Source organism: Lepisosteus platostomus, chromosome 3 (genome assembly GCF_059453375.1).
Source record: "Lepisosteus platostomus isolate fLepPlt1 chromosome 3, fLepPlt1.hap1, whole genome shotgun sequence".
In the NCBI taxonomy this organism is placed as follows: domain Eukaryota; kingdom Metazoa; phylum Chordata; class Actinopteri; order Semionotiformes; family Lepisosteidae; genus Lepisosteus; species Lepisosteus platostomus.
In genome coordinates, this window is record NC_142613.1 from 67,211,274 (window position 1) to 67,226,828 (window position 15,555).

At 38.0% G+C, this 15,555-nt stretch overlaps 1 protein-coding gene across 1 annotated transcript; it reads left to right on the top strand.

Moving 5' to 3' along the window:
• Positions 1–488: 488 nt before the first annotated feature.
• On the top strand, positions 489–5,491 carry LOC148675321 (transcription factor SOX-11-like). Its single transcript, XM_088626550.1, has one exon. It carries the CDS (start codon positions 712–714, stop codon positions 1,795–1,797), a length of 1,086 nt encoding a protein of 361 aa, XP_088482676.1. The 5' UTR covers positions 489–711; the 3' UTR covers positions 1,798–5,491.
• The last annotated feature ends 10,064 nt before the right edge of the window (positions 5,492–15,555 follow it).

Consider the following 15,555-nt stretch of genomic DNA (forward strand, 5'->3'; position numbering starts at 1 on the left):
ACACAAAACGTTTGTTTTTTATCATCTCGGATTAATCAGTGTTAACACCACGTCTTCACAATATAAATAACTGCAATCAAAAGCTGCACACGGCCGTGGCTGCAGCGTCCAAGCGCCACCTTCAGCATTCGCTCCCAGACTGGATTTGCAGAGCTGTCGAGGGTCACCAATATCCAGCTATCCAGCGAGTGTCACGTTAGACGCCGTGAATTTTTTTTTCAAATAAAAGTAAAAATAATTCTGTGTCGACAAGGCGGGGTATACTACATGTGGGTTTTCTTTTACTGTGTTTCCGGCGCTGTCTTCGTTTATGACAAGAAAAGCGGCCGCTTTCTCATGCTTCTCCCCTAACTCCATGTGCTTAAAATGCCATGATGCCAGGCGGGCTCTGCATGGATCCGGACACTTCAAGCACGTCCCACCGACAGCTCTCGGCGCCAATGAAAACTGTGGGAGGAAAGCCACAAAGGGTTAAGGGACTCCAAGATCCTGTGGGGCGGAGTGGGAAGGACACGATTGGATAATTGTGGGTGACGTAGCCGACATGAAAAAGCTAATAACTTGTTAAGAAGGCAGCCTTCAACTTTAGGAAGAGTGTGCAGAGCCAGAGAGACGGGGAACAGGAGTGGATGTTTCAGAGAAGTAAGCGGAAAGTAGTTGGCTGTGGACTGTTCAGGTTCTGCAGTATTCACGGACATATAAAAGGGGACAATGGTGCAGCAGACGGAGAACAGTGAAACGGAAAGTAGCATGTCCAGAGAAGCTACCGACACAGAAGAGAACGAATTCATGGCTTGCAGTCCAGTCCCACTGAACCCAGACTGGTGCAAGACGGCAACTGGTCACATCAAGCGACCGATGAATGCTTTCATGGTCTGGTCTAAAATCGAAAGGAGAAAGATCATGGAGCAGTCTCCGGACATGCACAATGCAGAGATTTCCAAAAGGCTGGGAAAGCGATGGAAAATGCTAAAGGACAGTGAAAAGATCCCTTTCATCAGGGAAGCCGAGAGGCTTCGGCTAAAACACATGGCCGATTATCCAGACTACAAATACAGACCCAAGAAAAAGCCAAAGCTCGACTCCTCTTCCAAGCCAAGCGCGCCGTCACCGGAGAAAGCCAACGTGAAAATTACTAAGACTTCGGGTAAGAAATGTACTAAACTAAAGTCCAGCAAGACCGGCAATAAATCAAATCATGATTATGGTGAAGACTACGGTTTTGCAAATTTAAAGGGTAATAAGACTGTTAAGAGTGTGCTTACGGATGAAGACGACGATGATGAATATGATGATGATTTGCAAGTTAGATTAAAGCAGGAGGATGAGGAGCAGATGAGGCCGTACAGTGTAGCGAAAGTCCCCGCCAGTCCAACCTTAAGTTCTTCTGCAGAGTCTGAAGGCGCTAGCATGTACGACGAAGTAAGAAACGCGGCACCGAACAGACTGTTTTACAATTTCAAAAACATAACGAAGCAGAGCACAACATACCCTGCTTCGATGTCACCAGCATCGTCCAGGTCGGTTTCCACTTCGTCCAGCTCCAGCGAAGATGCGGATGACCTGCTTTTCGATTTCAGCTTGAATTTTGCTCCTAACGCTCAAGGATCGGAACTGGGAAATCCAAATTCAGGAAATCTCTCCCTCTCCCTGGTGGATAAAGATTTGGACTCCTTTAGCGAGGGCAGCCTGGGCTCTCACTTTGAATTCCCAGACTATTGCACCCCTGAGCTCAGTGAAATGATAGCAGGGGACTGGCTGGAGGCGAACTTCTCAGACTTGGTGTTCACTTACTAAAATATCCACGAGCTAATAACAGGGAGGGAGAAATTAAAATTATATGTGCTGTCCAAGGCTTTCTCAACCCTGCCTCTTCTGTGGTTTAAATTGGGGGTTGGGGGGTGGGGAGAAAAGAGGCGAAGTGAGGTTTGAGGAATTAAAGATGCTTATGAAGCTGGTACGGTTGCAAAAAAAAAAGTCTGCAGACGTCTTTCTGGCAGCGTGACAGGGTTTTATGGATTTTTTCGGCGGGTCTACAATTAAACTGTTGAACTAAAATGGACCACTAAGGGAAATCTATGAACACTTCTATGCATCTTACCCTCTTGAAACTGCAGGGAGCTGAAAACGCAGACTGTGGACTGATCCGAATCAAATCTGTGAACTGGCGCTGTCCATTGCTTTCCAATACAATGGTTTTATGTGATTTCTATATACCGCAAACGTTTCTTTTTGTAATCGGTTCCTTTTACCTCCTGGTTTTGAATATACAGCAGCCTACACCTCTCAACACTACAGGTATGGGAGGTAACATTTTGATACATAACAGACCTCATCTTTTTAAAAGAAAAGTAAGATATTTTCAGGCGTATTTTTGTACAGTTAAAAGGGAATATTCTTACTGTTGTCAGTGAGTTTCAGGCACTTCTTCCCTTTTCATTTGGTTAGCATGCAAGCAAGTCCTGGTTTCAAGGATTAAAAGTAAAAAAAAATCTTGCATCAAAATGCCTTGTGATTTTAAGCTAGGTTTTGTACAGTTGTAGATCAGGTTCGTTGAGTATTTGTAGAAAAAAAAGAATTGGGGGAAGTATAGACCTCAGAACTGTTATTAGTTTCAAGACTGTATATGTACTGTAATATAGAAAAGTTAGGAGTTTATGTATATCATACTCGTGATGTGTGGATGGCTCCCCAAATCGCAGGTGTGAAACTGGATTTTTTTTTTAATTTCCTTTTTATGGCACATACTGAAAGTTTGTTTGTTTTTTTTCATTTTTGTGCAATATATTCTCTTAACACAGACCATCTGCATTTTTGTAGCAAATGATGGGGGGGGGGGGGGGCGGGGGAGAAACAGACTCGTGCACTGTCACCATAATCTCTGGATGCTGAGGTCTGTCTCTTGATTAAATAAATCAGCTGGAACTGATAGCAAGTGGTTGTGTTGTGATCCGTTTCTTACCAGATTTCAAAGTCTCTGCATTAAGGATAACCTTAAACGAAGTTTTAACTTCACTTTTCCCTAATATGGCATGTAAATCCTGTGGGTGGTCTGAGCAAAGTATTGCATTTCGTTGTTCCACAAAATGGAATATTTATTTAAACTCGATTGCCTAGTTTTCATAAAGAGAACTACTTTAATATTGTGTTCATTGCACTTAATGGACCGCTGAAGAAAACGAAATCTGTTATTAAACGCATGATTTGGAATTTGGCTTCAATGAGCATAAACGTAGACCAACGATTCTGGATATTAGTTGCTTAATATTCCACGTGTCCATCTTTTGACTCATCTTTTAATAAATGATTACATCCAACCGTCACCTGTCCTTTCAGTTTGTGTATACTCTTAAATTAGTGGTTTGGGGTGGAAAAGGATGTGTCGGAAACGCCCTAGGGGGTTCTCCCTCTAAAATTTTTCACAAGAACAGCTTCATAGATCTTAATGTGTTAATTGTCAGCTTCCAAGTATTTTATTATAGTTATTAACTATATGATCAGATTTTACGCGGAAATTAATGTTTAACCGCTGGTAAGATGAATGCAGATGGGCGGAGTACAGAAGGCAGTGCTGGAAGGTGGGCGTAAACGTCTGGCAGCGTGATTTAAAAATTAGAGGTCTTCAGCCTCGGTCTATTTGCACCATTATTTTATAGCTTAGAGGCGACTATGGAAAGATATTATATATTCATATATTAAGCTTTATCCAAACCATTTCCCAAAAATGTTCTAGCTGCAATGTAAAATTACTGCGTTTTTTTCCTGTTTTCGGGTTCTGTTCTCAATTGACAGAATTGTAATTATTGAGAAGATAACTCAACGGTTCATATTTACATATACAATTTCAAAATGGTCTTTTATGCGGCGCTACATATTTCTGTAGGTTAATCTGCATGTTGTCCCTCATGAGTTATAAATAAGATTTAGATAGTTTTAGATTTTCTAAATCCCCCTTTTAACGTGAACTAGGGTACTATGCCTTTAATAAATTGAATTTTGCGCCTCCGTGCATAAAGCAATTTGATTGGTGAACTTTCCGTCACAATAGTGTGTAACGAGCTGCATTAATAATGCTGTCCAAGTCTGTTAATTTTTTTACATTACAAAATGCAGTGCTTCACGTACCCGCACCTATTCTAATAATAAATCTTTATTTTAAGGAACTAACAGTTGTTGGCCAGTCCCGGGACTTAAAAAAGGTTAAGAAATGAAACCTCCTTCTTTTCTATATTGTATTTACAGATTGAGACTGGACTGGTAACTGATCTTTGTTTTGGATTTTTCTGGACTTCCGTTTAAGGCACAATGTATCCATGCTAAACCTTAATACCAGAACTAACCATTAGACATTTGCTAAGAAGTACATTTAAAAATGATTACTTAATAAAGCATCACAGGGTTATACCATATATATATTCCTATCCCACGTGTTTTGTCAGGAACGTCTTCTGTCTACTATTATAGCTGTGTTGTGTTATTCAGGTGGATAATGCCTTTATTCCAGGCTACTTAGATTAATACTTGATATATAGAACTATCTAAAGAAAGAAAAAAGAGTATTTTTTTCTGCATAAAACACCCATCTATTGTGGTCCACTTAATGTCATACATTTAACAAGGACACATAATGACATTTATTAACGGAGTATAGATCATATTCCTTTTTATGTTACATGCATTATAAGGAAAGTGAATTTACTCAGCTCATCAAATTGATTAATTTTCAGCTCTTGATTAACACTACTGCACAGACTTCAGAAGGGAACAGGCACACTCTTAAAATATATATTTTTTTTTAAACCATCAAGACATAAGACTTTACGTTTTTAAATTGACCCTTGATCGAGTTGAATCTGTGCCACATGTGTGATTGCATGGGTTCAGCTTTCCCATTGAGTAAGTTTAGCATATCTGTAATAAAACATTCAACTGGCTATTACTTTCCCTGACCTATTGGTCAAGGTTGCTAATGGATTCTGGGCAATTCCCAACAGAATTTGAACATTGATTTTGTGTTCCTCTGAAATATCTGCATACAGCTAATACTATTTGTTCGTGATAAAATTAAGTTACTGACCTGTTAAGATGTTTTTTTTTTCTCCAGTATTCTTTGCATACTGGAGGTATAGACAGGTCTGTTTCTAAAATTATGCTCTTTTGGAATTTAAATCTACAGTTGGCCTAGTAACTTTAAGCTATATCAAGTTGTTTTCCTAAAAATGAAACGAATAATAGGTATGTGACAAGATGTGGATTTTGTTTTAATTTAAAGTTAATTTTTAATTGGCATATTTTAAATTATGCTTTTTGCAGATACATTGTAAGTTCTGCATGTCTTATGGTTAATAGGTTACAATACTACAATATTATCTCTGAAGTTTTTTTTTAAAATTAAGAGATTTAAAAAAAATATTAGACTTAGTCTGTGAATATCCTGCATATGTGTATTTGTAGGCAAATGAAAAAATAAAATCTCTCAACATAAAGCTTATTGGGTGATACACAAATGTTTTTTTTGTGAAACCGATTAAATTATTCTGCTGGTCTGAATATGTTGATTTTTAATGTGGAGAGTTGTGTATGGGTAAGTATACATAAAGGCACTGTTCTAGAATTAAGAAGTTACACTGGTAACAAAAGATCACAAAAGAATAGCAGGAGAGACCCTCTCCTTTCAACAACAAAAACATGGGATTCAAGCCTGGTATTTGTGTATACATCTTACACAATTCATGTAATCAGTGAAAATGCATTAAAAAATGACAAACAACAGTGCTGCTTATTAATTACTCATCTGTTTTGTTCTAAAATAAACCAAAAAAATGATCTAATGATGGCAGCTTCAGCTTGAGAGTACTCTAGCACAAAAAAGTGTTCAGTTGTAATGCTGTAATGACGGAGCAGAAGAGCACTGACATAGCTAGTGCAGCTTAATAAAATTATTACACTAACAGAATGCTGTCTCCAGTAATGCACTCCCACATTATAACAATATTGCATCAAGCACTCCTAGGATCCCTGTAGTGTAAGTAGGTTGTCTATGATTTGTCAGTGGTATTGAAAATGCTAAAGGTTACATCATTATGAGCAGGGAGAAGATGATTGCAGAAGATCTTTTAGGGAGTGTCAATGAGGGAAAAAAAATCCTGAAGAAAAGAACACCCCAGGGAGGTATGAAAAATTCAATTTAAATCAGATTCTTAAAAAGAAAGCGACTCCATACTGAGATTTACCTTCACAGCCCCACGGCAGAATTGTTTTGAAAAATCGGATGGATTGTAACTTAATTTGTACATAATACGGAAAACGTCAGTGTTTCTGACAGTACTATAATTATGTTGCTGGAGAGGTGGTTTTTCATCTTCAAATTTTGGTTGGGATTAGAAATAATTATAATAGTTTCACAGCAGGGAAGAGAGCTACAGTATATAATGCAAACATATTTATGTCACAGTGGGAAGGTAGTAATTCCAACCCGTTTGCTTTCTACACTTGAAAGCCTATTCCATGTATAGCATATAGACCCTAGCATAAAATCCGAACATATAAAAGAAACTGTTTAATTGCTGAGGCTGCTCCACTATGTGATAGCTATCCATCTGCTGCCCTTTTGTATGGGAGGCAAAAAGCCTTGATCCTATGTGCTCTAAAGATGTTAATCATGTTAATCAAGCCACTGTATTGGTGAAATGGAAGCCAAGACTTAATTCCCTTATAGAGCTTCAACACCTGAACTCTGTAAGAAAATGCAGTGTGTCAACACGAGTTAAGCTGGATTTGACTTGACAAGATAGAAATTAAAGCGATTAAGGTGCAGAAATACTTTAGCTTAGAAAGTAGTCAGTTCTGACTACTCTGTATATATATATATTCATTAACAAATCTGTCATCAATGTTTTATTCTGTTATTATAACTTCAGCTACCCGGGCTTTAGCTTAAGCTTTCAGACTAAACCAGAGAGCAGGAGATGAATGTACAGGGATTGTTTTAGTCATTTGGTTGTTCTTATATTACCATTATTCAGAAGACTTCAGTTATTCAGTATACTCTTTCATACTAAGTCTTTAGACCACATCCTATTACAATTATATTGTCAATAGTCCATACCATTGATTTTAAATCAATTAAAATATCTTTGCACTTACAGAGACCATGGTAATAATCCTTGGGAACATCCTCTTGCTTAGTTTTATAAAACAATTATATTATTCAAATGTAAGCATTTGTTTCTAATGTTATGACAGTTTGATTTTTGTTTTAAATGTCAGTAATGAACAACGACAGCTACACAACAGATAGGAGTAGCATTGGCCTGATCACATACAATTTGTTATAGATAACAAAATTCTCAGGGCTGACTGCTTGTAAAAAGCGTCAGTGTATGAAGTGGCATCTTTTTTTTATTCCTTTGAATGACTTATAGTTTCCCTCTTAGGCACTGAGGGCACGGGTGCAACTGGAGTCCTGGATGGGGCCTAGATCGGGGGTGTCCAACTTCAGACACCAGGGACATTATCCAGCAGGTTTTATATGTCTCTTTAAACCTCCAGCTTCTTCAAAACATGGAAAGTGAACAACCTGTCAAAGTAAGCAAATAACGAGTTCAGTTAGGTAATTCAGGCCTCAGGTGGAAAGCATACCAGAAACCTTTTTTTTTTCCTGTAGGACTGAAGCTGTGAACCACTGGCTTAGAGAGATCCTTCATTCTGCTTTGCGTCTTGGCTTTTATCTCCCTCTGAGGCCTTGAAAGGTTCTACCATCTTTTTCCGGGGCTGTGTTCTTTATTTTTCAACCATGGCTCCCACTATTCCGTTGAGACTGTGGCCACGACATCTGACTACACTCACTTCTAGCATCTGTGGTGTGAGGTCATTTACTTCTGGGGGGGGGATTTTTATCTCACACCGATGCTCCCCTAATGCTGCCAGGGATACAACTCTTAATTGGTGAGAGGGATGTCCATTTTGGGAGTGTGGAGCAGACTTCCTCCAAAAGCAGAGAATGCATACCCCAAGTCCAGCTGGGCTCACATTCACTACATGAGCTCCAGGTCAGGAATACAAGCGTCCCAGAGACATTTTGCTTGATTCATATCTTGATCTGAATCTCCAGTAGACCCAACATGAGATGTAGCTATCCCGTCACAGCCTGGAGTTTCCCTTTTGTCCCTGCACAGACCATTCTATCATCTCTCAGAAATGCAGGAACTCTTCCCGGGCAGATTAGGAAAGTTAGAGGCGCTGGTGTTGATGAGGGCCCAGGCACATAACCAGTGGCACACTAGATGTTCGGTCAGACCTCACCACCTCATTAATGCTGTCTCTCATTGAGGGTGTGACTGAGCTACTGCAAATGCCACCTAACACTTCGGTTGTTCTGTCAGAGCTTCCCTGTGTGTTCTGTCTTCAGCCTGCCATTCCAGTTTTATTGTCCTAATATGTGTTGTCCAGCGGGCCAGTTGAAACATGTCGGTCCTGGTAGTCCACTCTAGCTCAACCTTGCTAACATCCAAAGCCACCCTGCAGCTTTTGCTGGTACTGGCAGTATCCAAGTGGTTGGTTATTGAGCTGGGGGTCCTTTTACCTCTGCTGCTGCCTACCTCCAGATGTGTGATTTTAGGCACTTGTAGCTGATTGTTGTGGGTCGTGTGTGCTCTTTTGCTGCTCCCAGTCTTGTTTCGTCTGTGACAGCTACTGTCTTCCTGAACACTTATGCTAATTATTCCACTTTCAAGTGCTTATACAGGGTTATAAGAAAGAAAATAAATTGCTCCTACTGTTTTGTCACATGGTTCAATAGCAGCTTTGAAGGTCTGCCCAATCAGTGTTCATACATACCAATGGAGATACACACTCTTCTCACTATGCTAAAAGTCTCCCCACACCCTGCTGGAGTCTTTACTCCATCCCCCCTCATAGGCATAAAGCTCTCTGAAGAACAAAACTAGAACAGCTGAGCAGAGCAACCAATTACACAACACAAATGCTCTGGGACAATTATACACTTGTCTCTTGTCCAGCACTGGACCCATACTGGAGTTCCTTAGTGTGGTGTATGGCCACTAAAGTGCAGATTTCACCTTTTATTTCAATGGAAACAATGAAGATGGTTATTGGAGTTATGCATCTTCAAAGTGTAAAAAAACCCTGAATGATTATCATATGAATTGATTGCAGGGAAACTAATGAATTTAACTGCTGTGCATTCCAAATGGATGGTCCTCTTCCTGCCACTGACACATTGACCTACCAGTTATTTGCACGTGGAAAGAACTGATTTCAGAGGCTGACTTACAGTAGACAGAAGGACTTCTCTACCTATTTATGCGGTGTTGATATACTGCATTCTGCAGCAATTATTGCAATTAACTGAGTGTGTAGAATGTTTCCCCCTCTTTCAGAAATATGGTTCTGTTTTCCATAGCAACGTAGCTGTAGAAAAAAAAAAAGTATGACTTTTTGAAGAGGGTAGGGTGGGGGTTGGGATGGGTTGCTATTAAGAACAGTAGCTAAAGGGTATGCAATTTCGACAAGCCGGCTTTCCATTCATATTCATTTGTAATTTAATACTGTGCTCTGCTCCTATTAACCCCTCCCCCACTCAGTGTTTTAGATTCTCTCTCTTATGCACTCTGCTCTGTACCATTGTAATCCCTTCTGCCCCCTTTTTCTACTTCCATTCTTGTGTTACCCAGGTAACCCTACAAGGGCAACCCCCGACAGTTGCAACATCATTGGTTCTAATTTGAAAGTCTCTGCTCTAGTAAATAATTGGCCCTCTAAATCCCCAAGGACTTTAACAAGGGGGCTGGGGTACTCAAAGGGTTAATTTTAATGAGGACAAAACTGAAGTTTAGAGGCTTGGGAAGCCTAAAGAAAATGTAAATGCTTCTTGCTACCCCAACCAACCTGCTACTCAGTTTCTATGTGCAATATGTATAGTCAAAGACTGAAGCTTTGAAGGTTTTTCTATTACAACAACAAATGACTGTCTATTGATCCCTGCTACTTATACAGCGTTTTAGTACTTATTTTCCAAGTGCTAGCTGGGAGATAAAGTAAAAAATGAATTTTAATCTGGAATTCTTTTTCATCAAATATTGGTAATAAGTGATCATTCTTTGAACATCAAAATATTAGGCAAGATTATCATTTAAAGCTTTTTGCTCTATTGTAAAATATTGCACTTTTTCATTATGAACAACATCCAGCTAAAATTTCAAAGAAATTAAAACGGTGCACCCATCTGTCTTTATACTCTCACCTATCAACTTCATATTCAGTTTACATGGGTTAAAACAATAAGATTCATGCAACCACCATTTGCAAGAATTTATTTTTTATTCTTAGATGTAATACCGCAAGTTAACAAAGTAAGACTTTATTATTAATTATTAATCTGGCATTGAATCTGCTTGAATGGGGTAAATTGTGATAACTTCCTTGACTCTTTCTTTTTTAAAAATAATGATGTTATTTTTAAATAAAGCTTTGTTTTTTTTTTCAGGTACCTTGTATAATATACATTAGAAATGGTTCAATCCACAATACAGTAACCATTGACTGCAGCCTAGTTTGAAGTAGGACTATGAAGGTATAGGGCCAGATTCATGGTCAAATCTGAGGACTGATGAAATGTTTGGTTTCTGAACAGATGTAGAAATATCCAAATAAAACAGAATAGTTGTTTGAAAATGGGTTTCATTTTTTTTTATTTTCTCCTTGTTACAAACAATAGCATACATTTACTGAACTGGCAAGATCCACATTGTCAATGAGCGCTATATGAGCACATTACCTTGAATAAAAATATCAACTTCAGTGTAGCACAGCTTAGTACTAGAAACGGCTATGACTTTTTCCTGTACATTTTGCTATTTTTAATGTAATTTCCTAATATAGAAAAAAGAATGATTAAATAATTAATGAATCAAAATACACAAAACCTCTATAGCCAAAAAGTTGGTCAAATGGGTAAATGATGTGTTTGCATTTATTTTGAACTTCGTGTAATAATATAGGTTAAATATTTCTGTAATAATATAGATTAAAATCTGATAACATCTTAGAAGAAGCTAAGATGATTGGTCCAATTTTCCAAAAACAAACTATCCTTGAGCATTGCCACTTATGAATGTAATTTCTAATTTTTCTAGCACCTTTCTCATGAAGGGAATGAGAATTTCCTTCTTTTTCAAAAACATTTTACTGCACTGTATGTCCAGCCATGCACTTTTTAATCTCTTTATCCCACACTGTATGTAAATTACTTTGACAAGAACTAAAGATATTGCTTTGTAGATCATATTTTCATTTTTACAATGTGATTTTATCACCTACAGTATGTTATGGCAGCAGATAACCTGTCCAAAACCAAAAAATAATATGTCTTACAACTAAAAATTATTATTAAAAATCATCACTAAATGCATGCATTGGTCAGTAATTTATGAAAAGACAAGTATAATCTGCACTGATTTCAGTAGCATCTCAGTCTAACCATATTTAATTTAGGGGAAAGAATGTAAATCCAAAATCTTAGAAGTTGAATTTCACAATAGCCTCAGGCTACCAACATGTTCTTTTTCCTAGTGAATTGTATGTGTTGTTTTCTGAATCGGTATTTATGAGCAACTATGTTATGTAGTCAAGGGAAACTGTAAGAAAACAAACAGGAAGCTCAGAAAATGCCTTGAACTCATTACTGCTGCTGCACATGTAATAAAGTGACTAATGCCTTCAGTCATTTTCTTACCTAAATTACCTTTGTTTTATCTTTTACAAACGTAATAAATCTACCTTGTGCAGTGTATTAAAACACCTCTTCCAGAGTAATGACAAGCTAGGTTGTCATACATCACTTTAACAAGAGGCTTGATAAATGAAGGTTTCTCTATCGTTCTTTCCTGTTTCTTGGATATCTATCATATGTTCTGACTGTCTCACATTTTACTGTCACCCAAAATGGCTTAAGAAGTCCAATATGTGTATATATAATTGGTTTTAGCACCCTTCAGAAATGAAGCTAATACCTGTCTCAGTAAATTGAATGGGAGAAACACTGATACTGGTACTCTCCTATAAACCAACTGAAACCTTTATTAAATTCACACGTACTGTACTGTAGATTTTCTAAAAATCACACATGAAAACTACTTGTCTATTATATTCACAGTGGATGAAAACTTGACAACTTTGACAAAGCAAAAAAAGTAAATATTATGTTGTGAATTAGTGGATGTCTTGGTCACTGCAATTGTATCAGAGCAAGATTTTGGAAAAATATTAAATATTGTGTTTGTTATTAAGATCAATTTGAAAAGACAAAAATATTTTGTTTTAGCCTTAAGAGATCAACCATTCTTCTTAATTTGTTATTTAATTTATTTTTATCACACGACTGTACTTTAGAACACTTTTAAGTGTTCAAATATTTGTAGCTCCATAAGCTTTTAGTAATTCTAACATTCATTCCTTGTTGGAGGGGATACCAGCTGTCTCCTACAACATTTATCTGTGATTTCATTTCATGAGCCGTGAATCAGCTGTTCCTTTTGCTATTCAAATTAATTGAATTACCCTTTGCTTTAGAATGCTTCACTTCTGTGCTGTTAGATTGTTTTCTGTTAGTCCAACCATCATCTTTAAAACTTCTATAAGCGCATTATATTTGGTGTACTATTTCCTTTTGTTCTTCATGAAAACAAAAAATATATGCAGTATATAGTCTACTAGCAGCTTTATCATTTTGTAACTCACGATTGGCAACCCACTGTACAGCAGTAGGGAGCACTCAGCCCTTGCTCTGTCGGTCCTAACTCCCCACTATAGTGATGGGGACACTATACTGTAAAAAAGGTGCCATCCTTTGGATAAGACATACAACCGAGGTCCTGGCTCTCCGTGGTCATTACAAATCCAAGGGCAATTGTTGAAAAGAGTAGGGGGGTCTTGGCCCAGTTTTGCCCTAGCCTTTACCAATCCTGGGCACCTAATAATTTCTGAACTGGCTTCATCAATCTGCTCTCCACCCCAGTAATGGCTGATGCATAATGAGCATACTGGCACACTTTGGCTGTTGTTGTACCATCCAGGTGGAACCTACACATTGGTGGTGGTGGAGGGGATTACTTGTAAAGTGCTTTGATACAGTTTAATTAATAACTGTTGTGCGTTTTATGGCAAGGATGCTTAAGCTTTTATACTGATAAATAATATGTAATTATTGAGTATTGTGATTGGTTTAAAAGTGTCCTATGTCTATTTCAGTGCCATATTGTGTATCACAGTGTTCTGAGACAAAAGGCGGCACTTTCCTTGATTACCACATAAACTGTTCATTTTTTAAACATTTTAGATTTTAGCTGAGCTGCCTCGCTGCACTGGGGTCCTGGGTTCAATTCCTGGGGTGCTGTCTGCATGGATGTTTGTTTGCTCTCCCCATGTTTGCATGGTTTTCCAACAGGTGCTCTGGTTTCCTCCCACAGTCCAGACCCATACTGGCAGGTTAATTAGCTTCTGGAAAACATTGACCCCAGAATGAGTGGGTTCATGTTTGTGTCTGGTGTCCAGGGTGTATCTTGTCGTGCGCCTGTTGCTTTCGAGGCTTCGATAGGCTTCGACTCCTCTGCAACCCTGTATTGGATAAAGAGGTTAGAAAAGGGAAGGATGGAAAGCATTTTGGATATTCAGATTCAGATACTACTGTTCTTTTTAACTATTTTTTAGATAATACTGTCATTGTTTTAGACATTTTTGTAACTATTTTGGAAAATGTTGGCTACTAAGTAAATATTTATATAATCAAAACTCTTTACTAGAAAACTAGTGAACTAGTAGACGTGATATAATGGTAAGGAATCTGCAAAAGGATGTACCAAATATTAAGGTGGCAACAAGGTGCACCAAGATCAGTGTTCTTTCCCAAGTATGTGAAGCATGCTCCATCAGCTCTATAGGATTTCTCATATTGTCTGAATGTCAGATTCCAGATTCCTAAGGAAGGCCCTCTTTTCCCAGTTAAGTTAAAGCTATCACATCAGAGGAGGACAGAAGATGTATTTCAAACACAAATGCAGACATGGATAAATGCAAGATTGGTATAAATTTGGGAGATTATGGCTTTGACTAAACCAGGTGGTGAAAGATATCTTAAAAGGGCTTCAGTCCTTTGAGACCCAAAGTTGTCATAAAGAGGAAGCAAGGTAAGAATGTCAAAAAGAGAGCTTACCATGATACGACTGAGCAGAAAACTGGATATTTCCTACTACATTTCCTGAATGTACAGATCCAGTATGTAGTTTTATCAGTCACCTTCATGTAGATGGAAGATAATAATCTTTGATCTCAAAGGATCAAATGCCAGTGATCTGCATAGAATCAAATTATGTAAATGGAAAACCTTTTTAAAGGGGCTTCAAAGCAATTCTTATCACTATTTTACATGTTATACTTTATTTAAAATATGTAAATAACATAAATATTTAACCTGGACTTTTAAAATGTATTTCATTATGATTTGTTATGTAAAATATTTTAGATTTCAAGGAAGCATATATTTTATATTAAGGCAGTATGTAAAGTATTCACTTTAATGTGTGCAAATGTCGTTTTGAAGTTCTACACTGTTGCAAAAAGGAGTTCTTTGGTAATGCTCATTGTAACTGTAGATATTTCACTTTTGAAATAAAATTATCACAGAACTTAATATCAACAAAATGAAGGAGTCAGTATCAGCAGTAATTACAGTGTGATTTGAAATCATTGGTCAATTTTATAGGTTGCTATATTGCAAATGACAATATACATAGAACAGGACAGTAAAGCTCTTAACTCTTTTCCAGTAGTATCAACCCCACAAATGTTAGAACAGCTCTTTAAATCTGATCAAATAAAATAAAAAGTCCCTTTTCTGAAGACAGTTTCAGTAGCTCAGCTAATCAACAGGGAAGCTAATTTGACTCTTTTAGAAGAAACATACTTTTCAATATATTGTTGTAGTTGTATGCCCAGGCCAGGATGTTTGGAACATGGACGCTAGAGCTAGATGGGTTCTACAAATGATAACATTTACAGGACAGTGTGGAGGTACTTCTTTAAAGAAATAAAGGCTTGCTCTTGGGTAACGTGGCAATCGGCAAGTTCGACATCTCGGCATTTGGTTTGCACCAGAAAAACACTCCTCACGTCAACTTTCTCTCCAGTAGGTCTGTAAATGGGGTTGCTCCTGCAGATGTGTGTGGTTGGAGTAAACATAGTAGCAGGGTCTTTGTTCATTTATTGGTGTGATCACTGGTGTGAGCCTGGTCAGTACCTGGATAGGAGACCTCCAGGGAAAAACTGGAAGAGCTGTTATTGGGGCCAGTAGGGGGCGCTCACCCTGCAGTCTGTGTGGGTTCTAATGCCCCACTATTGTGATGGGGACACTGTACTTTAAAAAGGCCACATCCTTCAGATGAGACATAAAACCGAGGTCCTGACTCTTTGTGGTCATTAAAAATCCCAGGGCATTCTCAAGAAGAGTAGGGGTGTTAACCCGACGTCCTGACCAAATTT